General features: G+C 45.7%; 1 protein-coding gene across 1 annotated transcript in view; it reads right to left on the reverse strand.

Moving 5' to 3' along the window:
• Positions 1 to 517: 517 nt before the first annotated feature.
• kirrel3l (kirre like nephrin family adhesion molecule 3, like) overlaps positions 518 to 26,374 on the reverse strand; it is a 35,513-nt gene continuing 9,656 nt past the window's right edge. The window contains exons 2-15 of the mRNA XM_030073250.1: positions 13,364 to 13,516; positions 12,032 to 12,181; positions 9,911 to 10,068; positions 8,267 to 8,417; positions 7,763 to 7,868; positions 7,185 to 7,333; positions 6,926 to 7,053; positions 5,660 to 5,786; positions 5,384 to 5,484; positions 4,452 to 4,650; positions 3,515 to 3,622; positions 3,196 to 3,305; positions 2,941 to 3,030; positions 518 to 2,816 (exon numbers count right to left, since the gene is read on the reverse strand). Of these exons, the coding sequence (XP_029929110.1) occupies positions 2,325 to 2,816; positions 2,941 to 3,030; positions 3,196 to 3,305; positions 3,515 to 3,622; positions 4,452 to 4,650; positions 5,384 to 5,484; positions 5,660 to 5,786; positions 6,926 to 7,053; positions 7,185 to 7,333; positions 7,763 to 7,868; positions 8,267 to 8,417; positions 9,911 to 10,068; positions 12,032 to 12,181; positions 13,364 to 13,516 (2,222 nt within the window). The 3' untranslated portion in view covers positions 518 to 2,324. The remainder of the gene's footprint in view (positions 2,817 to 2,940; positions 3,031 to 3,195; positions 3,306 to 3,514; positions 3,623 to 4,451; positions 4,651 to 5,383; positions 5,485 to 5,659; positions 5,787 to 6,925; positions 7,054 to 7,184; positions 7,334 to 7,762; positions 7,869 to 8,266; positions 8,418 to 9,910; positions 10,069 to 12,031; positions 12,182 to 13,363; positions 13,517 to 26,374) is intronic.

Genomic DNA, 26,374 nt, shown 5'->3' on the forward strand with positions numbered 1-26,374 from the left:
ATTCATTACCTGATTTTTTTTTTTTTTTTTTGTCTTCGACTAGGTCCCATTTTGTATTATGTCGTGCATAATAAATGTGTGTCTTGTGAGCGCTTGTCCCCTCTCACAGTAGAATTGTAATGAGCATGTACCTCTCCTCCCCGTCAGAATAGCGTGCCTACCAGGGGAACAGAGGTGACAAGACGAACTCATATTGTCAAATAATTCCTACCTTTGTCACAGCCCTATCCTATTACCCTATGAGATGGGCATGTCGGTGGATACACATACCGTGGGGGTTCTACTATCTCATCTGTCTTCATTAAAAGCACTGCTCCACTGGGGGAATTGGAAAATCAACATAGACAGCGCTGCTAATTTATGTATTCATCATCTCAGCTACATAGGAAGCTTTGTTTGTCACTGTTCCCCCATGCACAGAATGAAGCTAGTCTCTGTGCTAACTCACTCACAGCATTCAAACCAGCCGCTTCTTTATCGGAAATGGTTTTATTTAAATATAAATATGTGTACAAAGGTACAAGCAACGATAGCTCATTTTTAGCAAATAAAATTCTTAATACATTATTAAAAATAATAAACAAAAAAATGGCAATTAGTTGTGTTTGAAAAAAGCATAGTAACTGCATTCAGTGATTGATGAAGAACTTAGAGAAGAAAAATCTGTGGACTCAAATAAAATCAACCAAGATAGATACATATGTATATAATATAAAGATACTTTACAATAGAGCAGCTCACACGCTGTACATTAAGGCTTATATAAAATATAAAAATAAAGACAAGCGATGACCTTTTCTTTTCACTTTGAGTGACGTTTGTTCTCTAATCAGGCTGCCTGGTAACAGCTTTTTAGACCAATGGCAGTACAGGCTTCCACACTGAAACTTCCAGGCCTCTGGAAGTGGAATGCAACTGGGCCAGGTGCAGAAACCAATGTCTCAAACATGGAGTGGACATGAAAATAAACGCTGAAGAGTTTCACTACACACATCATTTGCATGCAACAGAGAGAGAAAGTATGGGCTCAGCCATTTGTACAGATGTTTAGTATTTCAGGGTAGTACTGTTTCTTGTAAACATGTTGAGAGTACTTGATTGAGCTGTAAATCTGGAGAGTGTATGGTCCAAATTGGCACTGCCTGACACGTTTTTACCATCTGAGCCTGCTGAAGTTGACACCGCATTCAAGCTTACTTTAAGTTCAAGATTGCCACTATTATCCAAATCATCCCCTATGATTGTACTGGTATTAACTTTCTCTTAATTCCACAGTGAGAAAACACATTAGAAAAACAGTACCGAGAGTAGGACAGCAGTGTGCAGTCTCAGCCCTCTTTTTCTTCTGAACAATTATTACCATCTTTGGATTTTCATGGCGTTATCTTGTCAGAACAATCTGCAACAAACATAGATAACATAGCGCCTCATTAAAATGTAGGCAACAACACGCATTCTTCTCATATTTCCTCCTTTTGTCCACCTGTAAGCAATGCTGATTAGTCCAGCATGTCAGGATCATTAACAGGTGATGTTCCACAAAGCTCCAGGAATGCAGCTCAGGCCAAAAGGATTCCATCGCTGATTAGACTGTCCGTACAGCGCCTGTAGCATGTGTCGTTAAGTAGAGCTAGCCTGTTGTGCAGAATGGTTTATGACTGTCTCTGTGTAGCTCAGTCTTTTGTTGATGATAGAGACACAAATGTGCTTAGAATTCCTTTCGCATGCCAACAAACACCAAATGACGGACGACAATAGGTTGTTAATATCTTTTTTCTCCTCAAATACGTCTTGTATTTTCAGCTTCTCCCAAATTCTTTTATAGGTCATGGTTGAGATTTTATTCAGGGTGACACAAGGTAGGCTCTGGAATCCAGGTAAACAGCTTCTCCAGTGGTTTTGGCCATCCAGTGTCTGAAGATGCATTTGATTTGTTCTCTGGTTTGCCCTTGCACCCAAAATCGACTGACAGAGTATCTCCACAGGTTCGGGTGGTCATCATGTAAAGATAACCTGTTGAGGTATCACACTAGAGTCATTATGAGTTTGAGTGGAACAACACAATCTGCTGAATTCACCAGCTCAGGCCTCTACAGGAACCGTTACTGTAGATCCCACCTTAATTGACAACAAATAAATTAAGGATGGTTATTCCATAACCTAAATCATACAGCTCCATCCAAATATGTCCAAGCATGTCCTCAAAGGACCATTCAGTTAAAGAAAGTCTCTGCTCATGTTAGTCCAGCCACACTCATGCAGAGGTGGCAGTGGTTATGTACTCGCTGCTCCTGAACTCGTCTTGTCACCACTCTTTTGTCCAATCAGACGTGAGTCTGCATGCGCTGTGAGGGCCGGCCATAGTCAGACTGCTGGGAGGACACTTGTGAAGAGGCATAGGAGAAGCGGGATGAGCTGGACACCTTGCTTGCCTGGTCTGATTGATCATACGCATCCACCTTCTCGTAGGAGGCAGGCTTAACGTAGCTGGTGAAGGCACGACCATAGGTGGCAGGTAGGTAAGCAGAGCCGCTGTACAGGGGGTCAGTGGGGTAGATACTGGCTGGCTGGGCAGCCTGCTGTTGTGCAGCCTGCTGCTGTTCATATGTGGATCGGGTCCCTGTGGTGGTAGCGTATCGGTGGGAGAAGTCATAGACACGGGGCTGGGTGCTGTGCTGACCATAAAGGGGGCTGGGGGAGGGCAGTTGTGATGGAGTGTAGACGGGTCGAGAGTTGGGCACATATTCAGAGAATCCACTGCTGCGGATGTGGCGATCTTCATGGGCACGTACGTTGTAGTAGCCATTGGTAGGGTCCTACAGGAGATACAAAGAAAGCTATGTTAAACTATGTCTTTAAGAATGTTATGTGTCAAGAAAAAAGATGAATACTTGCTACTGAAAAATGTTTCTTCAAGTGAGATTTTCAGTGGGGTTTTACCTTGATGTCCGATCTCTCATCCTCCTCCTCCTCCAGAAGGTCGCTGTGTTCTGTACGCGATGTCCCAGGAGACTCGCTGCTGTTTGGAGCCTGAGGGAAGACCAAACATTTTGAAGAATTACTTGGTTGAACAAGGCTTCACTTGATCGAGAGCAAACATAAAAGCTGCGCATGACATCACAGGGACATTGTGCATTTTCCCTTAACATGAATAGAGATGTCTTGCATCCAGAAACCATGAAAAAAGGATTTTACCATGGGCTCTTTCACATCCTCCTCATCATCGTTGCCACGCGTAGCGTTGTGATCACTGTGAACAATCTGAACTCTGATGTCACTCTTAGAAAGTCGGGTGCACTTCTTACCTATGAGGATTTAAAGGATTTTGGAAGAATAAACACACAAATTTAGTGCTTGATGTACCATATAATTTATTTCAGTTCAGGATTGTGTAAAAAACTGCACAAACAGCACCACGGTACAATTTTCAAATCACAAATGAAATAAAACTTCATCTGTCTGATTTGAAGAATTGCTTCTTGACCTTTTTGCCCATACTAACCGTTGAGCTCACCTTTGCCAGTGTGCCTGCAGCAGAGAGAGACCAGAGTGATGACACAGATGAGGAGGACGCAGCCTCCGCCTACTGCTGCACCAACTATGATCAGCATTGGAAGAGCTTCTGTAACAAGAATAGAAGAAAAGAGTGTGTATTGGGGATTAAAGTTGGAGGTGGGATGGTGGTTGTCAAGACGAGGGGTGGGGGGGGTGAAATGAGGCATAGTAGAGAATAAATGTCAGTGTCAAGATCGCACAGATCAGAGCAATAAAAAAAAATCCATTCATTTGTCTCGCTAATCCCAGTAACGCCAGCGCCTATATAAATTCATCTGCAGTAAGCCCTGGCCTGCTCACAGCCAGCGTATGCTCATGCGGGCAGCCCAGCGTCCCACAGCCTGGCTATTGTCTCTAATCTTTCTGAAAGAAGGGTAACAAGGCCTGACATGCAATGAAGCAATAGACAGTAATCTAATTAGAGATTCCAGGAGATACCGCTGCGCATTTCTCTGGAGACCCTACTCTGCTACGTTGATGTAAATTACTGGCGAGGGCCTTATTTTTGGTGTCTGCTGCAACCACGGCTTCCGTGAGCTCCAGTGTAGTAGCACTTCTGCCTTATTTTAAGATCACTTAAAGTGGGTGCAGCCTGAAATGTTGCTCTTGGCACTCAAGCAGAGATAGAGAGTACCAGCCCAGCCCTAGACACATGTGGGTTCTTCTAATTGACTTTTGTTCCCAATCAATATCTATGTTATGGGGCAAACATATTCATTAAAGGGACCATCTGGTGATTAAATCATATCGATTAGAGGAGTATAATTAAGATTAGCACAAGACAACGACACTGCTTTCACCCAATCTGGCCCTTTCACAACAAGGACTGAGGTGGTGAATCACTACACCCTCCCTGGAGGGCACTAGCAGAGATAAGCATCCCTGTCAGTCCGTACCTTGCTCCTTCAGCGTGACCAGGGCAGTGCCGGTGCCAAAGCGGTTCCAGGCGGTGCAGTTGTAGCGCAGCTGGAAGTCCTGTGCCAGAGTTTCGGAGAGCACAAGAGAAGACAGGACCCCGTGGTCGCTGGTGACTGTCTGCACTGAAAAACGACCGGAGGAGCCAGAGGACAAGCTCATGTCTCCAAAGGTCCACACCTGGGGAGAGCGGCGAAAAGGCATACAATGGGGAGTGAGACACTATTTCATGAAGACTCCCTTGGCAGCAAGCAAAGCACAGGCTACCATGGCTGTTTATCCTCAGATCCCTGCTAGCCTCTGAATGAACATCAGTTTCTCGCTCTGTTCTGCTTTCTCTCTGTTGACCTCTATGGCGCTCCCTGGCTGACACAGCTCACAGGATCATGTTTAAGCTGCCTCCCACGTCTGCCCTGTGGGTGAGGCCTAAGGAGGGCGAGGTAGCTGCACTAAAAAATAAGACTCTTCTCTGCCGTCTCAAGTGCAGGGCCAGCAGGGCACCTGTCTCTCACTCCTCCTCACACCCTAATTATCTTCTTTCAGCCCAGTCTATGTTTGGCAGTTCAACAGGGTCAGCCGACTGATGCCTCACGGGCCACTAATTGAACACGATTTGCCTGAAACCTGCAGGAAGTCAGTCTCCTACAGCTTTCCCAACTCTATTATCTCTCTTCTCCCCAGTGAATGTGTGTGCAGTTATAATTGACTCATAGAGTGTAGGTGTATTTATGCGTGTGTGTGCACATGTGTTTGTTAGAGTGCAGGGTAGTGTAAAGGTGTGAAGGTAAGGGCAGAGGTAAAGCGCCCGCTGAGCGATCACTCTCATATGGGTGGTTTGGAAGGTGGATAGCTCAGAGTGTATGAGCACATAAACAAATGAATGGCAGACAGCAAAGACAAGAGACTCACTTACAATCTTATCAGGTGGGGGGCTGCTTCCCACCAGGCACTCCAGCTTGCCCTTGGAGTGCTTGACAGCATGCTGCGTGGCATCCGCTGTGATGATAGGTGGACCTAGTGTGATGGGAAGAAGGAACAGGGGCGAAAAGATAGAAAAGAAAAAGAAATGAGTACTTGAAAATACTGACAAATTCTCAGATATGGGCTTCTATGCCACTTATTCCACAGATCAACAGGTTACAATAGCTTTGAATCTAATTGCACTACACTATGAAAGGACGCCACTCACCATTCACAGTCAGAGTCACGTCCCTTTCTGCGACTCCTATACGCGGAACAATGGCCTTGCAGGTGTATGTGCCAGCATCCTCCTGGGTTACAGCCTTCAGCTGCAAGGTGTTACCATTACTGAGAACCTAGTGAGAGATTGAGAGGGGAGAGAGAGAGAGAATGAGACTGACACCTTTATCAGTTGCCCATTCAGTGTGGAAGCTGCACAGAGGTGGGCTGACCATTGTAAGAAATGCCGGTGGTTTGAGTTTAATTTCATCGTGAAGAGCTTTAATCACAGCATTAAACACTCCAGCCACTGCTGAGTGACCATGCTGCTGGGGAGATTGTTGTAATTAAACAGTGGGGACAGAACTGAGTGTACTATGGTGTGAGTGGGCCTTAGCCCTTAGAGCTGCTACACTCACGCACTCCTTAGCTCATTGATCCTGCCATTCCATCAAGCTGTGATTAATCCTTTTACCCCCACTCCTCCCTCTTCCCTCCTCCTGCTCCATATCCCCCTCTTACTCTCTCCATTTTTTTTTTTATTTCAACACACTTATGGAGTAACCCAATTAATCCATTACTCGTGGCTATGTGAGGCACAGTGGCAGCGGGTGGATTAGAAAAATGCCTGAGTACTTCCCTCAGAGGGGGTAAAAGTGTTCACTCTTTGAGATGACAGCATCTCTTACGCCGTCCCGCAGTGTTCTTTACTGGTGGTGTTTTCTCCACCACCGTCTCAGAAATCATATTAGCTGCCAGGAGAGAAGCTCCCAAGAGATGTCACCGCTGATGGTGTGTGCTGGGGTGGAAGAATTTTACCACGATGATGCAAAGTAAAGGTGGAAATGTCACATTTGTTCATCCCACAAAATTGGCTTTGAGGAAATGGATACTCGAGTGGAGTCAGATCTCTTTAATGTTTAAGAATGAGAGATGCAGCTCTGACAACACACGAGATTCTGATTGATTGATTGATTGATTGATTGATTGACTAATTTAGTGGACATATTGTTATGACGGAATGTAAGCTGCCCTGATGATGCTGTATGAATCTGTCAGTGGACAGACAGTTTCTGTCAGAGGCTTTAGCCCTCGGGGAGTATGTTGAGTCGGGGTGATGAAGATTCAGCCTGAAAGAGAATGTGTGGAGGGAAAGTGTGAGGGATTTATGCCTCAAGGCCATGTGCGGATGTTACCCTCTGGAGGGATAGTGTTGAGGAGTGGTGTTGAAGCTCTACCAACAAGAGCAGGTGTTGAATAGTGTTTGTTGCCTTACCACGCTCGATCCCTGCTTGGTCCAGGCCAGCGTCAGGGGAGGGTTTCCTGTCCATGCACAAGTAAAGGCTGCATCCATCCCTGTATCCACTGTCATAGGCTTCGGCTCTGAAAGCAGCCGAGGACCGACTAGGGAAGAGCAACAGAGGAAGTCAGTCACAATCACTATGAGACCCACTTTTAAAATAAAGCACCCCCCTAAGAATGATGTACCCAAACATACAGCTAAGCCGCACAGGATACAACATTTGTCAACTCACATTGCACATCAACCAAGGTGCTGACATTGGTGCTGCCCACGGAGTTGGACACTTCACAAGAGACAGGGTCTGTGAAGTAGGAATGGTCCACCGTCACCTCAAGGCTGTCCCCATTAGCTTCAGAAATGGGAACTCCTCCTTTAGACCACCTGGGACAGATGAATAATCACATCATAGGGAGCTTAAGTTAGTTCAACGGGAATACTTGCAATGCCTGCTGCAGCGGCTCATGGTTGATTCATAACTAGTGCCAATAACATTAAAAAACTGCAAATCAAGCAGCCTATTTAAGCTGATCTCAACCTTTGCCACATGTTCTCAGTGCTTCGCTGGCTGCTGCTGAAGCTTCTCTCTACTACGCCAGCCACTGCCAGCATTTCTTCTATTCTATTATCTAAAGATCCTCTCGGCTCCGGGTGTCACGTTGAGTTACCATGTCTTGTGACAGTTACATGATTGTATCATCATCACAGAGATTTGTGTCTGCTTGTTCTGTGTGTACCCATGAGGGAGGGGTGTCAGGATCAGAGTGAACATTGAGATTAGGGGAAATAAATGACGGCTATGCCAGTGTGTACCTGTATCCAGTGATTTCAGGATTGGCAGAAGCAGAGCAGATGAACAGGACTTTGGCTCCCTCGGTCACAGTCTGAGGCTGGACTGACAGAGTCACTGAAGGGGGGTCTGAGGGGAGGAAGAGTTTTATGTTATTGAGGCGAGTGTAGTGAGCAGAGTGTTGGAGAGGTGCGAACCTCTGAATCACCCACTGATGAAAACGGGCATGCACAGGCTGCCAGCCCAGACTACACTTTCATTAACCTCTAAGTGGAACTGAAGGGATTGTATTTATTTATCCACCTTTATCCAGCTCTTAAGTGATGCCATGTACTGCACTAGACATGCTGCTTAGTACTCTAATTGGTACCATTCACCTTTTAATAGTCCAAGTTAATTAAGGACACCTGTGACATTTGTTTTCTTTCCACATAAATCAATATTTCATTATGTTTAAGCAAGTTACAGTTTTCTGTATATAGCACATACTGTGGTCTTTGGAAGCAAGCTAACATCAGGACACTCACGCTGGACATTGATAGTGACGGATGTTTGTCGTCCAGCAGGGGCGGCTGGGTTCAGGACCCTGCAGGTGTAGGTGCGTCCAGAGTCTCTGTCCTCGGGGATGATTGGAAGCATACTGACAGCCACTTCCCTCTTCCCATCCTCCATCAGTGTCTGTAGAGGTGGACAACAACAGAGAGTAATTGTTAGATGTTACGCGAGGTCCAACCTGGAAAATCACCAAGTGTACACTCTGTGTGTTTAGAGAAATGTCATAGACTCCGGTGCAGTCAAGTAGAACTGAAAGTCAGCTAAATGGGGAATGCTGTGGCACAGGCAAGATACTGCTGTTTGTGATAGCACCATTAAGGTATATCTCTATGACACCATAGGTCTTATTTTTTTCATGGGTGAGGCATTAAAATTGCCATCCTGTTCGTTGGCATGACAGTTAAATCATATATTTTATGATGCAGCAGGGGATATTGTGCTGTTCCCACATTTCTGAGAGTGTTACCCGTCAGCGCTCCTTGTTTGTCATCATCCTTTAAATCTATTTACTGCTCACAGAAATCAATACGCCTAAGTGAGGAAAGGTGTAGATTCTGAAGATATGGCTCAGTGCTCTCTTTCTTTCTGTCTCAGCCTCTCTCTTTCTGTCTCACACAAACACTCACGACTACAAAGAAAAAGTGTACAGTGATGGCTAAGGTGGCTGTGTCTGTATTCCTGGGTGGTGACAGCGAGGAAGAAGTGTCACACATCTCTGGGAAAAGAGCAAGGGCAAGCTGAGACCATTCCCCGGGTAGCCAAATCAATGGATAAGGCCTTTCACTTCCTCAGCCAGACACACAAAAAGCATTTTTATGCTAGATCGAATCACATCACTCCCTGTCACCATCCCTCACTGCGACCACCATCCACACCCCCTGCTTCTTAATGCTGGAAACCCTCTCTCTTTTTCACAGCAGCATCTTACCAGATCCCTCTTCCCCTATTTCCCTTCCTTTCCTCTACTATCCTGCTCCCTGCTCCCCCTCCTATCCTCTTTCCTCCCTTCCCACTACAGGCTCTCGCCTCCTTAAATGTGGCGTTTAGCGTCGTTTAGCGTGGTCAGAGAGCATGACAAATGTGACTCACGCTCTGGCGCATCCCCATTGTGTTTCTGCATTGTTGTGGGTGATTTCTCTTCTGCAGAAACTCTACTGTATGAAACGCTCATGCCTGTCTGAGCTTTGGCATGCTCCAGTTATGCTGTAGTGTCGCTGCATTAGAGAGCAAAAAAAAAAAAAAAAAGAAGAGGTGGGGGGGGGGGGGGGGGGTTTGGCGAAAGAGGGAGGCAGAGGAGGAGGTGGGGTAGGGGGAGTGGGCTGAGGTGGAGGGGGGTCAGGCATGAGTGAAAATGGGAGGGGGACTGCAGAGAGAGGTAGAGAGTGAGAGAACGAACAAGTCCTGTGAGACAAGGGTGGTGAGAGAAGGAGAAAAAAGAAAGAACGGAAAAAAAGGAGAATAGGAAGGAGGGGCGAGTTTTGTACCCTAAGAGAAAGTATCTCTGTTTTGAATAGCTTTGCATTTATTTATTTCTGCACTGCTGTTATGTTTTGTAATATTGCGTGGGTGTTAATGATGGACTGATGATGCTGAGCATAGATCTGTTCTCACTGTACCTTGGAATAAATTGCAGACTCCATGACCTCTCCGTCTCTGTACCAGGTGATTTCAGCAGCAGGTTTGGCTCCCGAGGCTCTGCAGGTGAGGTTGTGTGGTGCGTGGGCCTTCAGACGTACAACAGGGCCCCCCTCCACTATTGGGTCTGAGGGAGGAACTGTGAAGCAAAACAAACATACACCTCAAAAGAAAAACTCATTACAGCTCCAGGCCATTGCAAACCTTCTAAAGAAGTCAGAATAATATTGAGCTCGCTACTACTCTTAGCTAAACATCAATGCATTCAACAAAGGAACAATATCTTTTTATCATCATGTGTTTGTTTTACAAGGTGTAGATTCAGACTGGGAAAAGACCAAGAACAGCTGTCATTTGGAAAAAAAACAGAGACCCAACCTATTTTATTTCCTTAGGACTCCAGCATTATTACTCTATTTGCTCTTACTGTTGCACAGTGATGTTTCATCTGAATTGCTTATTTGTTCATTTATTTGCATGGTTTCGCACGAGCCACTGGCAAGCCAAGCGTGCCACCCCTGATGAAGGCGTCTATCTCCCCAACCAATAAGAGAAGGCGTAAACACGGGGTTTGTGCTGGCCTTTCTCACTCCTTCCACCGAACCAATTTTTCTGTGTGTATCTGAATAGTTAGAGGTCCTTCCGCTGCCGCGGCACGGACACTAATGGAATCCGAGTGCTAGGTGATTTTAATTTCCATGCCGATTCCCCTGACTGCACTCCCACCGTTGACTCCTTTGACTGTGCAGGATTGCTTTGGTCTCATCTGGCCACATTGATTTACACACGCACACATGTACACACATGCACACACATGCACACATGCACACACACACACGCAAACACACTAAGTCCTCTTCTCTCTTTGAAAGTCCTAGTGTCCATGGATGCATATAAACACCAGGTTTCTGTACCCCGTGCCTGATTTGATTCATTCGTGTTTATGCAATGCATGTAATTTTCATGAACCACAATCCTTGGTCTTCCACAGAGGGCATTTACTATAGAAGTGACAATTTTATCAGATTTCTTCCCTGCCTCCACATGGACATCTTTGTGGCTGTGTGTGGGCGTGTGATCTCTACTGACCACACCGTTCTTTGCTGCTCTGCACTGCTTTGAAAATGAAGCTTAAAGCGTAGAGGTGGGGCATTGAGCACACATGATCCCTCAGAAGCTGTCCAATTACAAATATGCCTTGGTAGCCCTGTCCATATCCGTCTTCTTCCTACACAAATGAATTCACTGTTTATAACCATATAACCTTAGATTCAAAAAGAACAGTGGAAGCATAGTGATACGATGTGGCATAAGCAGGAGCACTGTGCTTTTCCATCACTTTCTATAACTGTTGTATTGTAAATAAGCGAGCTATTGACAAGACAAATGAATATATAGTAATGATGTTCCATGGCATGCCACCAGGTGCCAGCAGTGCTTTGCTAAATCTAATTCCCCCAAGACCTGTCCCCTCCTTCTCCATGGCACCCCCCACCCCTGCCTCCATTGCACCTCACTCCACCTCTGCGCGTCTATGTGAATATGTAGATCACTCACATCGCGTTAATGTAAAAACTGCCTCGCAGTTGACAAATTTTGCGACTCACTGTGAAATGTGCTAACTGTGCAGACCTTGACTTTTAAGCGACTATGCAAGTCATTTGTGACTGCAGCAATCACATTATCCTATACGTCCACAGTCTTGATTATTGCCACTGAGAGGAGAGGGGGTTTCCTTTTTTTTTTTTTTTTTTTCTAGCTGGATCTCCGGGTTCAGCTTTGCAGGGAATGAAATATAGTTTGAGGACAAGATTTATACCACGGAAGTGTTTTCAGTGAGGTTTCAGTGAATGGGTGGTAGCAGAAAATACTAAACGAAACTAAAACTGAGAACTCTGATGTTTATGTGTGGATATATACATCTGTGTTCAGGTGCATATGTGCTTTCTGTGTGTTTCATGATTGGCGTACATTTATTGCATGTGTGCGTGTGCGTGTGTGTTGTGATGAAGACACTCCCCTGATTGTTCCCAAGCACTGCCAGCCTGCAGGCCTTGGCGCGAGGGCTGCTGTGAGGATCATGGGTGAGCTGTGTATCTTACCTAGTACAGTGAGCTTGGCACGGTGGGAGCGCAGTGCCGCCTGTGTAGCCTGACACTCATACACCGCGTCATCCGCCAGCTCTGCCGAATCAATCAGCAAGCTGTGCTCGCCTGATAGCGGGTCGCCCATTAAGGAATAGCGTGTCCAGCCTGCGTGAAGCCAGCACAGAGAATAGAGTCAGAGAAAAACAAACCAACAACAAACACATAATGAAAGAGCTATAAAATGAACAGACTTGTGCCTTGAACAAAGGCAAGAGAAACGTGGCAAGGCTCTTTAAGACACAAATGAAAGCAAGCAGCGCCTCCCTGGGCCAGGCATTGAGCCGTTGTGTTAACAGAGCAGCGTGAGGCTTGGAGATGCAACACGTGAGGCGGCTGCTGCATGAGGAGGCTGTCCTTTAAACACAGACACAATAAAGATGGAGTGGCTAAGGTCAGGAGGAAGCCTCTCTACCTTCCCACTAGTCTGCCACACATTTAAATGTCAGTGCGTGACAAAAGTCAATTGATTATCCACCTTTCTACAAGACCCTCAAAATGCTAAACAACAAATTAAAGATTGGTGTCTGCGGCAGCCGCAGCCCTGTCTGCAGAACATTTGTTCTCTCACCATTCATTTGTGTAAAACCCCAACAGTTGACAGACAGAGACTTGGTTTCTAATGAGACCTGGCATTGATCGTAGCAAGACAGACAGAGAAAGAGGGAGGCAACGACAAACAACTATAGAGAAAGAACAGCAGAGAGACGGAGAAAGAGAGACAGATAGGTAGGCAAATAGGGAGAGTGGGTACCACAGAAAGCAGTAAAGAACAGGAGAGAGAGACAGAGAGGGGGTGACAGTGAGAAACAGCTATACAAAGCAGTGAAGAACAGAACACATTGCAAAAAGTCTCCATCTTAACAAGTCATACAGCCTCAAATCAACTAACTAAAACATTATTTTTCTTAAAACAAGTGACAAACATCTGCCAGTGGGATGAGCTAATGCCACTTAAGTTCCAGTGCAGTTCACTTGTTTGAGGAACAACTATAAATGTTGAAATAAGGTGGAGTGAGGCACATATCCACTTTTATCAAGACAATAACAAGTGGTTTGAGAAAACTCTTGAAGAAGTCAGTTGACTAACACTGGAAAAAAGTGGGATTATCTCATCCCACTGGCCTATTTTTTCACATTTTTTTTATGAAAAAGAAGATTTTAAGTCTGAATATGGGACTAAATGTCTTGTCAAGGTGGATTTTTTGCAGTGTAGAGAGAGACAGAAACAGAGAGAGACAGAGAAACATGAAGACATGTAGAGAAAGATTGGGGTGGCCAAGTATTTACCCGGTAGGTCTCTCTCTCCACCCAGTGCCAGACCATCTTTGGTCCACTGCACCATTCCCCGGTAACCCACGATGACACAGGGCAGAGTCACTGATTGGCCAGACACAACCACTTGGTCCTGAGGCTGCTGGGAGAAGTAGGCTGCTTGGGTGGCTGTTGGGAGAGAGGAGAGAGAGCTTGACATGAATATCACATGACAAAGAGCTCTCATTGTCCACGATGGTATTCATAAAATATATTAAAATTCACAAAATGCCCATAAAATACATAGGTATTCAGAATCCAGCTGGCAGGATGTCAGTGAATGCAACAGCAATACATTTCTGCAGTGCCAGCAAAGATGTAGCTTGAAAAAAGGGGCATTGCATGGTAAGATGTGAGAAAAAATGAGTAGTGAAAGTATTATGAAAGACAGCCTGCACCCTCCTGTGGACAAGCCCGCTCACTCCCGTCTTTTCATGAAGCTTGTTGTGGAGGATGGAGGAGGCTGACATGTTTGAAAATATTTATTTTTCCTTCAACATGGTTTCTAAGAGGAAGTGTCAGCTGCCTCATGACTTATTTAACTCTTTCCCAAGACCATATGGTTACATGCTCGCTGACACGAAGCAGCCACACTTCTGCAGAGAGAGAGAAAAAAAAAAAAACCCTGCCACTCTTTTGGTGTGCTTTTTGTAAAAATGGATGTTAAACAATCAAAACTCCATTAAAGTTCCCGGGGGACCCATCCGTTTGAGCCTGCTGAAAGTCAGTGGAGACACCTGCCGCCGTTCCACTGCTGTGTTTAAGTATGGCACATACTCTCACCGGATTGGCTGGCCCGTCTTCACACACACACACACACACACACACACACACACACACACACACATACACAGCATGAATACGGATCTGCAGTTCCAACTGTTTGTGCCATGATGCTGAAGATTGAGTATTACAAACCCTACTGGCAGGGGAAGATGGCAACACTCCAGAGGTAACTAATCTGCTGGGGAAGGTAGGAGGAGAGAGAAAGAGGGAGTTGGTTGGTTGGCTAGGTTGTGTGTGTGTGTGTGTGTGTGTGTGTGTGTGTGCACGTGTGTGTGTGTGTGTGTGTGTGTGTGTGTGTGTGTGTGTGTGTGTGTGTGTGTGTGTGTGAAAGCAAGGAGGGGAGGGACTTAACAAAAAAAAGAACCTTCCCTCTTTCTCCCTCTCTTCTTCTTTGTGGCTCAGTGGAGAAAAGAAGGGAAGGGGGACAGAAGAAGATAAAGAGGGCTCTATTCAGTCTGTACTAAGCCCCCCTGAAATGCTTCTCTTGGTGGGAGTGCTTAAACAGACAGGGTTGCCCCCCCCCCAAACCCCCCTCCTCCCTGCTGAAAGGAGGGCAACATACGGCGGCCAGAGACGCGCTATTGTCCCCTTGTCCCTCTCTTTTAATAGGCCTCTTCATTTCCAATCAATCCTGCTAAATGCAAGTTTAATAGCTTTTCAATAGCAGCTTTTCCCCCCAGAGGGTAGCTGGGATTTTCTCTCTCTCTCTGTCTCTTGCTCTCTCCCTCACCCTTTTCTCTCTCCCGCTCCCTCTCTCCCCCCCTTCTCTCTGACTCCATTCTCTCCAGTTTTTCTTTCTTTTTGAAAGGGGGCTTCCGAGGTTGTTGGCAGTGTTTATTCCCCACTCAATTATCCACTTCATCTGGGGGGGTGCACCATGGACCGAACCCTGCCCTCCTCCTCCCCCTCTTGCTCGCCCCCCTCCACCCCTGTCACCCATCAGTACAATCAAAGCCGCCAAGCAGTGAGCTCATTGGGTTCCTGAGTTAGGGTTCTTTGTGGTTGTCAACTGTTTAAAAAAAAAAAAAAAAAAAAAAAATCCGCTCCCTTTTTCACATACACCCCTTCAGCTCCCTTGTTCCTTATCGGGGCTAAAATAGACGTTAATATAGAGGTGGGAAAAGCCATGATTAGAGATTCATGCATGTTATCTCACCAGTAATGTGTCTCATGTATGTCATCGAGTGTTTGAGAGCATTTGAAAAGCCTATCAAACTGTGGATGCATACAGTTAGACTGTATGTGTGTCACGCACTATGGATCAAAAGAGGCCAATTTGAGAGCATCAATGAGAAGTGAAATGTCTTCCAGCTCAGGCTATTAGGCATTTAGCGAAGGCTGGCATTTTCCCGTCATACCTTCAAATATGCTGTTTTTACAGTCTGCCTGCCTGTCCCTAACGTTCTGCTTTTATGAGCTATTGAGCGTTTTCATATGCCTCTCCTTGCACAGAGCATTAGGGATTTTCCTCCTTGTGCTTGCAACAGTACAAACATTGATTGCAATTAAGTATCTTGCCCAGAGTATCTAAATGTTTACAATGGGTAATAATTCACTGCATTGGTTGATTGTTCAGATGGATTACATGCATTGAATTGTTTCTCTCTCCTTCACCCACATACAATTTTACATGCTCACATATGGCAATTAACGCCACACACATGTATATACACACACACACCCATGCAGCCATACAAATATAGAGTAGTGTATATGCTGTAGCGAATGTCTTCACACCATATGAGTGATTCATTGCTCTCCAGATCCCTTATTGAAAATGCTCAACAGAACATCTCGACTGGCTAATGACTCATGCCAGATTCCTTTAATTCCTCCTTGCTGAATTAGACAATTCTTTGACGGTGTATTAGCAGCTTAATTACATGAATACATTTCTGACGGGTAGAGAGGGAGGGAAAGAGCCAGACAAAGAAAGAGTGGAGGAGAGGAAGAGAGGCAGTAGAAGTAGGAGCCGTGGGTGTGATGAGGCTTTTTCTTGGTGTGCTGCAGTGTCACACATGCACACACACTCGCAAACAAACAAACACGCACACACACACACACATACACACAAAGGCAAAAATACCTTTCAGTCTTTCTCTACAGTCAGAATGAGATGGTCTACTGGCTGCCATTGAAACACATATGAATAGAAAGGTCTGAGTCCCTGGGTCTTATTGACACTGCAACACTTCTGCCTTGCGGGGTCTTTATGTGTTTTTGAGTGTTTGTAGCATGTCCGCATCGATGTGCATGCAGGTGTGCTTGTGTGGTGCCCTCCATGTTTAAAGCAGTTAAAATATTGACTGACCGGTGCTCTCAAAATAAGCTAAATTTACCATGTTCCCTTCCCCTGCTTTGTGTGCACATGTCTGTGTTTGTGTGAGTGTGTGTGTGTGCGTGTGTGTGTGTGTGTGTGCGTGTGTTTGTGTGTGTGCGCTTTTTCCATCCCCTAGTAACAAGGTCAAAACACATTTGGCCCGATACATTTTAATCCGGATTTCTCAAAATGGAATATCATTTCACGCCGCCGGATGCACACAGGGATGTGTGTACATGCGTGTGTGTGTGTGTGTGTGTGTTTGTGTGTGCGCGCATTTCTTCTTGACTGTGTGTGTTCCTGTATGTTTGTGTGCTTGAATGTGTGCTGTGAACGTCTCTGTCTCCATGTGTGTGTGTGTGTGTGTGTGTGTGTGTGTGTGTGTGCATTTGAGCGTGTGAATGAGTGTTCGTGGTGGGTGGGGCAGTGTTAATAGGGCAAGCAACTTGTCAGGGACTGCAGGGCACATTTAGCAGTTACTTTGACACAGTGACTTTGCTTTTCCTGTCACACGGTCACAGTTAAGTGCAAAATCGCTGGGCTGACTTGAACACAACCTATTAAAGAGATTTGCGTCTACCCCTGGCACCGCCTGCACTGTGTTTCCTTCATCTGAACGGATAGGGATACACTCACATGGATCAGGAAGGGATGGACAGATGTCACAAGTGATCCGCTTCTGGACATCTGCCTTGATGGAATTACACTGAACTAGGCTCTGTGTTAGAATGTGTGTGTGTGTGTGTGTGTGTGTGTGTGTGTGTATCCTGCATTATTGGAAGAGCCGGCTATGATGCTGAAGATTGAGAAGATAATGACACTACATATGACCTTTGGGTGGACTTTGGCTCTTTGGCTAACTACAGCAAATTCAACATCACTGTAATCTTAATCTCTTATGCCATTTTGGTAATCTGACAAAAGCAGTCTTCTAACCTACTTAACCCAGTATTAAAAAAAAAATGAAATCTCCTAATAACACATCAACTGTCTCTTACGCTCTTGTGTCAGCTGCCAAAGAAACACAGCTCCTTTAGGTTTGCACTCTGGCCATTTTGCTGTGGTTTTACAATGACACTTAACTGTGCATGCTCATTCACTTTAAGAGGTTCCAAGCTGCATTTGCAAAAGGCAGAGTCCCTATTTTAGGCCTCATTTTATTCCATGTCCTCATTCGCATCCAGTGCAAGGCTACTCTGGAGTGCAACATCCAGTCCTGTGGGGTCTATAAATATGAGTGCTCTCAACTTGACTGGACAATTTGCTCCATGCAGTAATAATTCAAAATGTTAAAAAATAGCACCCAGTATCTTCTTGCGGTTTTGCCCCACTGGCAGAGGTAGAATTCTATGCCCCGCTGGTGTGAGCTTTCCACAATAAGAGCCAGAGGAGAGAAAATGAGGAGGAAAAATAGACAAAAACCCCCCACACAAAACAAGGCAATTGGCGAAAAAGTGTCAAGCTTGGAATAAACAACCCCTCTCCCCAAATGCCATCCATTGTGCCTTGTCTAGATAAGGCTTCTAAATCGGGCTGGAAAATGCAAGCTCCATTTCTCTCTGTATGGAATTATTATCCCTTTGTTTTGAGTCAAGCTCTTTTGTCTTCCTCTTCCTGTGTGTGCGTGCTTGTATGTGTGTGTGTGTGTGTGTGTGAGTGTGTGTGACAGTGGTGCTGAGGTAGCTGAGCCACAGAGTATGTCCCAAAAGGGACCCTGCACCCATCTCATGTTTGATTTGGCTAGTCTTGCACTAAGCTCATTAACATGACTCCTACAGACGTTTGGAGGGTTTGAAGGGGTCTAACAACAGATACCACCCACAGGCTCGAAGCAGTTCAGTCTCAGAACACAAGCACAACATGTATGAGCACCTGTGTGTTCTCCTTAGGCCAGGACCTTAGCAAGCAGCCTCTGCTAGTGTCTCTGTTGATGGCATCCCCTCCCATACCTTCATGTGGCCTTGCCGCTCTCTGTCCTTTCTCTCCCACGTAGCATTCCAGCTGCACTCCCACCCACCCACCCTCACTATCTTCTCTCCCTTTTCTGCATTTTTGTGCTTAAATTGCAGTCTAACAGCTTTTTAAGAGCTGTTTTGCTGGAGTTTAATCCTCCTAGCCTCCCCTGTCAGCCTTTATTCCATTGTGAGAATCTTGGCTCAGACCGAGACCCCTCTTTACAGAACAGACCCGCTCATCCACCAAGCCCCCACTGCCCCTCTGCCGATGCCCCCACCCAGAGCATTCTCCTTCATCGCTCCATCCCTCTACAAGCCACCATTTGCCAGCCCCAACCCCCCACTCCTCTGTTTATCACTCATACTTCTACAGTCAGTGAGCCATGATCCCTGAAATCAATTCCTTGCAGGCCCCCTTTCAGAGTTATATAAGGTGTTACTAATTGTTGATTTGCTTTCTCCATGGCTCTTTCTGCCATCACTCTGCTTTTGCAGACTCCCTGTCAGCTGTCCTCTCTTGCCAGCCCCTCCTTTGCTATCTCTCTCTCTCTCTCTCTCTCTTGCTCCTCTCTCTCTCTTTCTGTTCCCCTCCATCCCCTCCTCCATCCTCCCATCTCTACCTCTCTATCTTGTATGCCCCTGTCCCCTTTTCTCCCTTTCTCCATCCCTGGTGTGAAAATCACAGGGGTTTGTGTCAGCTTGTCAACACAACACTCAAGAAACCAGGGCAAGGGGAACAGCAACAGCAACAACAACAACAACAACAACAACAACAAAAAGAGAGAGAGAGACACCACATGGTAGGGGGACCAGAAAAAGTGAGGGATGGTAAAAATGGAAAAAGTGGGCTCCTGTCAGCTTCCAGCTGCAAAGGAGAGGGCCTGCGAGGGGATTGATGGAACGCTGTAATCAGTCTGTCTCTGAGGCTGTCACTGTGAGGTTTCTCTCCGCTGGAACAGGGGGGTGCTCACATCAGGTCAGCGGAGGGGCTGATCGCATGGGCGAGCAGCGGCTGAGCTTCTCCCTGGGTACCTGCTACAACAGATGCAGTGGATAGAGTAATAGAGAGGTATGGATGGAGGGAGGAAAAAAGGGAAGGAAGGGGAGGGGAGCGACCAAGAGTGCTGATGTGACAGAGTCAGTGTGCGAGCGCATGTGAATGCTTCTAGCAGTCACAGTGCTGCAGTGGCCGACAATGTGCCATAAATACACCCATTTCAGCACAGTCTTCTCACACACACACACACACACACACACACACACACACACACACACACACGCTTACAACAGACACACACACACTCACTGTCACAGCCCCGTATCTTTAGGGTTTCTAGTGGGCAGAAGAATCTCTCTGAGTGTAATTCTAGCACAGCTTTTAAACCTCTCCTCCACTCTGAAGCCAAGAGCCAAGGAGCTGAGAGCTGACTCCATGTAGACAGATAGCAAGTGACTGGCTGGCTGGCTGGCAGGAGGACAGGAAATAAAAAGCCATATAAAAAGAGAGAAAAGGGGAGGGAGGCAGTGGTGGCGGTATGAAATTGTCTGTACACATCAGCCAGCAGTGTTGACAAGATGTTGATTGAGCCAGTCTTGTCATTTCGTTCCCGCTTACCCCCTGGTGTTTTCACTACAAGACGGCTGCTGGCTGGATCTGTGTCACAATACCAGCCTTCCTCAGTCCCTCTCTCCGCCTCGCTGTTTCCCTCTCTCAGTTTCCCTTACTGGCCCCCCCCCCGTCTCTTCCAGCAGTGTTTGGAAGGGCTTTCAGTATAATTTACTGTGCTTTTAAATCATTAACTTCTTGTGCTGTTTGCAAAAGCCCCGGTTTAGTGTGTGCACAACAGCTGACATGCAGGATAAAACAGCATTGGTACTCAACATGTGAGGCTGCTCAAAGATGGGACAGGAATGAAAAAGAAAAGTCAATCTTCCACCTCTTCAGTCCCTGCAGATCACTCCCCAGCTGCACATTATGGATAAACAAAACAAATAAATAAATAATAGATTAAAAATCCATAAAACAATGAAAGGATAATGTTAAAATTGCCTCCCCCTCTCGCTTTTTCTAAAAGGCAGTGGAAATGAAAACAAAGGAATTCTCTCCTCAGATTCTGTACTGGGACTCTGGGCCTAATGCCCTGGGGTGTCAATTAATTTAGTCTTGGGATTTGCGGCCTACTCTTCCTAATTGAGCCCAGTGGAGGCCCCCTTGGCTCTTCACGATAGGAAGTAGTGCGTTTCATAATTAATACTTTTTTCTCCTTTATTTTTATTATTTTTTAATGAGGGTGGTAATGTTGTAAATGTATGCATCTCATTAAGTAAAAGGGCCATCTACACTATTGTTCACTGCTGCAGTGTTTGCTGCTGGTGAGATGAATAAGAGAGACAACCTCAGTAGTCAGTAGCGGCTATGGCATATTGAAGTCAAAGCTATGCTTTTGTGTGAGATTGAATATAAAACACAGCCAGTTCAATGAGAGTCTCATTAGTGTTGCTTAGTATGTGTGCTTTTTAAAGCTTAGAGGTTAATGCCCGACTTGCCTCCATTTCACTGGAGCTCGCTTTAATTTGATGCATAATTCTTTTTTGTCAGCAGCTGACAAGAGGCTCTTCACAGAAAGCAACTGAGCTGCGTTGTGAACTCTGCATCCAACAGGAACACAAAGGGACAGAAACAGCTCTAATTAAACCTGTTTTAAATGTTTCTTCTCACTTTCGTCTCATGTTCGCTCTACATAACAGGAGGTTTTTCTGAACTTCCCCATCTCCCCATCTCTCTGTCCAGAGTGTATAATTCCTGGCGATTAAACAAATTACCTCGTCTCTCAGGAGAGCCATGGATCCAGTGAAAACAATAAATGTGTCTGCAGCACAATCCTGCCACTTGTCCATTGTTACAAACGGTCTTCAGATTGCTGTTTATTAATCATTGCCTGTGGTTACCTTGCCACCAGAGTCTCTATTCACTTTTTTTTTCTAGAGCTGGAGAAAAGGAAAGTTTTAATTAAACATCAAAATTTCGTTCTGTTCATCAGATTACCAGTAGCTTGAAACACTCCTTTAAAATTACTGATGACTCAGTGCTTCGAGAACACAAGAAAGGGAGGGAAAAAATGTTACCTGCCGACCTCAATACATCCTGCTTTGTGTTGAGAAAAAGAAGGAAAGGGGAAAAACTAATTTCCTGAAACTCCATTTCTTAAGCGTTGATTAGTAAAGGAGCATAATTAGAGTGAAATGTGAAGTCAGGGTTTTTTCAGATTGCACCGCTTCCTCTAGAAAAATCAGGCCATGATTAATGAATAAATGATTAATGAGCGAACTAATTAATCAATTAATTATTAAGCAAGCACTCTGAACAAGAAAAAGGGAGGATGGCAGTGAATAGTGGATATAAGAGATGGTTAGGGTGTGTGTTAGAGAAAAGAAGGATTTAGAATAGCCTGGCTGTTTGTTCTGTCAGTTTGTTTTGTCTTCCGTTAACAGGGCTGGATGAGGAAGTGGGTGGATGGGAGGGGAGGATAGAAGATCCAGCCCCTCGTCTTTGACTTCCCAAGTCAGCTGCCACTGTCTTGTGATCACGGATCTCAAATTTGCTCTCCTGCACACCTCCAGGTCGGGTCTTCGGGTTATGTGACGGGGTAGTCTGGGAAAACATTTGGTGACAGCGATGGCGGTGGGCCATAAGAGGCCACGCGACCCACAATCGTCACCCCTCACCCAAACACTCTCCCGGTGTCTGTAGATAAGTTCGCCTCGCTCTCTCCAGTGTTCTCTCCTCCCCCTGTCTTTAAGTAGGACACCCCATCAATCTTTGATAATGTGCAGCATGGGTCTCTCCTGTGTGACCAGGCTGATGAGACATCACAGCGGGGCTTGATGTATGAAATGTGGGCTCCGAATGTAACTGTGATATACTGAACCGTTTCAAGTCAAGTTTGACCTTTTTTCCCGGATATTAATCGCTGCAGTGAAAGAATATATGTGTGATCTATTCCTCCCCCAGGATCCCTGCACACTTTATTCTCTGGCATGGGCTCTCTCTATACCTTCAGCAAGGGGGGGACTTTTTCATGCTTGGCAAATGTCCCCAGAGCAGCTACACAACAGGATATGGGACACAAAATATTATTTTATAAGAGGATGGGTTTATTGTGTCTATTAAAATGCAGCATTACTCTATAGAGCTCCGTTTTCCCCTACCTCCCCCTGACACCCGCAAACACGTTCTCAAAGCTAGAACATGAGTGAAGTATCTTTGATCCCTGCATATCTTTCCTGGTGTTTACTGCTGGCCTTATTAACAGAGTTGTGACTGACAGAGGGGGAGTGTGCTGGGGGAGTCTCATGGGGCTTTGATGGGACGCAGGCAATGCAACCGCAGAGATGGGCCAGCAAGCTGTGGACAAGATCACGCTTGCGCTTAACCGCCCAAAAGTGCTTTGTAAAGTTCTTTGTCTGTGCCCTCTTTTTTTTTTCCCCCTTGCTCTCCGTCTCCTTCTTCTTCTCTGTATCTTCTAGTCTATTGTTTTTTTTCCTTTAACAGACACTGGCTGGACTAGTGCTGTATTCTGTCCTAAGCACAGCATGGAATTGCAGATTTCCTGAGAGTCAACTGGGTGTGAATAGGTCTTTGTCCCACTGGGTAGTGCGGCTCATTGACTGTGAAACCCTGGACATATGGTTGCTGTGTGCTGGGATGCAGCCTCACAGAGAATGCTGTGGGTTGGGCCCTTGACCCTTGCGTGGCCTTTAACACCTTACCGGCTGCACCAAAGTCTGTAGCTTGATGAACTTAAACACTTCATTGAACACTCTCTTTTTCTGGGGGGAAGGGGGGGTTGGTTGTTTTCTTTGGGGTTTCACTTTTTGGGGAAGATTGTCAGGTTTGGAATAGGGACAGATGTGTCATGTGTGACTGTTTTACCAAACATGTCGCATGCACATTTTCCAGGGCTATATTGCAAGGACACACACACACATACACACACACAGACGGACACACACGTTGCCTGCGAAGCACAACATCTGCCTTAATGAAAAGATGGATGGTAACAGTGTCCGTATCTTTGATGGCCAGACTTCTATAGAGAAATCTCCTTTTGTCCCAGTGTGATAAGCCTGTTAATTAAGTGTCTAACAGGAATGTCCACAGTGTCCAATATAGTGACATTGCCACCCAAGTATAACCGCATTAAGCAGGGAAATGGATTCACTATCTAGCCACACGTCTGGCCATACAACAAAGACAGCAAGAGCAAACTTTTAACACTTAGAAAACGTCTGCTCCTCCTCTCTGTTTCATGTTCTTTCTCTGTCTTTCATGCTCTTTCTCTGTCTTTCTCATTTTCCCGCTCTCTGCAGGCAGGACTTTCTTGCAGGTCACATCTACTGTGAGGCCTCAGGTTTGAGGCTCCGATAAACAAGTGGAGCGTTACAGGCTCTTAAGCCCATCTGGTGAGATGATCGATCATTAGACAGAGTGTGGAGATAACTCCCTCAGCTTGCCTGCTGGCTACCACTGATCCCATATCACCCTCGCAGGATATGGTATATGAATCACAGGAAGTTGAGATCAATCTGTATAGATTGTGCCGCTTGATTACAAATAGAGAAAAAAAAAATCCCATTTGGCTTAGCGACCCCACTGCCTCAGAGTCTGGCTGTGTTTGTGTGAATGTGTGGGGTGTGTGCATCTACGTGTCAGATAATATCTTTTTTCCTTTTTTTTTTTTTTTTTTTTTTACCGATTTCTGATATTTGTTGAGTCCTCTCTGCAATCTGTCCTACCTCCACTCGTTTACTTTGCTCAGCCCATCCTGCTCTTAAATCTCCCTTCTTGAGGGAGTCTTCTTTTAAATCTTAATTAAAACAGACTCCAAACCCCCATCCTCCCAAGGGCTGGCTGAAAGCAGCTTAGAACAATCAAGAGGACGGATTAGAAGTGAGAAGAAAAGAAGAGGAGAGGGTAAGCAAGAGGGAGGGAGGGGGGGAAAAAAAGACACCCGCCAGAATGGAATGGCAGAGGAAAATATTGAGAGGAGAGAGAAATGACCCTTCTCCTCGATCCTCCTGATCCTCCCTCCTTCCCCCTTCACTCTGTCTTTCTCTCTCACTCAGGGCTCTGGAGTCTTGGCCTGACCTATTGACATTCAGCTTCTCGGCAGATTAAGCAGCGAATGGAGCCTCTGGAAAGGGTAAACACACTGGAGGAACAATGACCAACAGGCGGCAACCTTATTGGATTCTAATTAACTGCCAGGAGAGATGGCTAGGGGCATGTTAAACAGTGCTGTGGGACACAAGTTAGAGCCCCAAAGCTCAAGTACCACAGCTCACATCACCTACACCCCCCATGCTTTCTCTTAAATGGTCTCTGCCACATTCTATCTCTCTGTTTATCTCTCTATCCTTTGCTGTTCCTCTCTCTTTCAATCTGTTTGCCTGCTTTTTCACATATGGCCCATGAGAACGGCAAACCGAGGCTTCTCAAAGCGCTCCTGAGAGAGCTATTTGTCATTCCTCTTTCTTCGGCTATCTCTCTTTCTCACTCTCCTCCCTTCTTTTTTAACAAGGTGGAACGAGACTTATCCCCCAGGGGCAGCTGTTTGAGCGATAAGGTTAAAATAGGCTGAAAAACTGGGAGAGATTATTTGATATTGAACAGATTGAATTATCTGGAGTGAGGGAGAGGGATGGAGGAGAGTAAAATCATTTTTCTGCATAGCCCTCGGGAGGAGCGCTACCAGAGGGGAGCACAGGGAGGAAAGAAAGAAAGAGCCGAGCCTCATGGTAATGGTCACCAAACTCAAAATATGTCCAGTCCTTTTAGACTGCGCTCGTTCCCCAATTAACCAGCACACTAATTTGAGTGTGAGAAGTGTGAGTCCAACCAGGTCTGTGTGAACTTTCTCACTGGTGTAGTGGGCCCACTTGTCTTTGAGTGGTCCCCTGATTAGGCCAGCTCACAATGGTGCTGTGGTTTTCTGGGTTCCCTGTATAGAACCACAAGCACTAATTAGACTGGTCTCATTAATGTGTTAGTGTGAGAGAGGACCCTGGCCATCATGGAATGAGGCTGACACAGGAGGGAAAAAAGCACTGGCCCGCTAGAGACAAGCCATCGTCACCTCAGCAGGCATATAAAGCAATTCATTAATTGGTGTGAAAACACACACAGATGCACATACAAAGACACACACATGCACACAAACACCGACACAAACACGCACACACTCTCACACCTCAACACAAATACACATAGGTAATGTTATGGGTATTCCAAGAAGCTGTGGCTTGTTAACACATTACCTAGGATCAAAGAGGTAAAAGCTGCAAGGAGGAAGGAGGAGAGGACCAGAGAAGTTGTTATTTGTAGAGGAAAATTGCAGCCCAGTGTAATGTTTGTCCTTTGGCAAACCTGGCAGAATAGAGGTTTCATCTATTTCACAAAACAGGGGGTTCTCTTTACTCGTCACCACCGTGTTAAAGTTTGAAATCCTCTGAGTCTTTTTTTTTAATCAAAGCTAGAGGAAATGAATCAGAGCCTCAGTTGTGATCCGAGCCTGGAGGTATAAAAGGGATCCATATGACCACTGTCCATTTCCACACCATTACAGCAACAGTCATGGCTGTAATGGGCTGAATTGGGCCATTGATTTCTCTCATGCACCCTCTCTTTCACCTAAAAAAAAATCTGGTCTGAGCCAGTTCTGAGATACACCGGGTTCTTTTAGCGAAAAATCACGCGCTCAAAGACCCTGCACACACAGCTTTAACCTCAGACCAATAAAAAAGGACAGAAATGTACATGCTCCCCCAGCGTGGACACACACACACACACACACACACACACACACACACACACACACACACACACACACACACACAGAGAGATGCCCCATACAATATGTCCTGGGT

Source organism: Myripristis murdjan, chromosome 16, assembly GCF_902150065.1.
Source record: "Myripristis murdjan chromosome 16, fMyrMur1.1, whole genome shotgun sequence".
NCBI classification, from domain to species: Eukaryota; Metazoa; Chordata; class Actinopteri; order Holocentriformes; family Holocentridae; genus Myripristis; species Myripristis murdjan.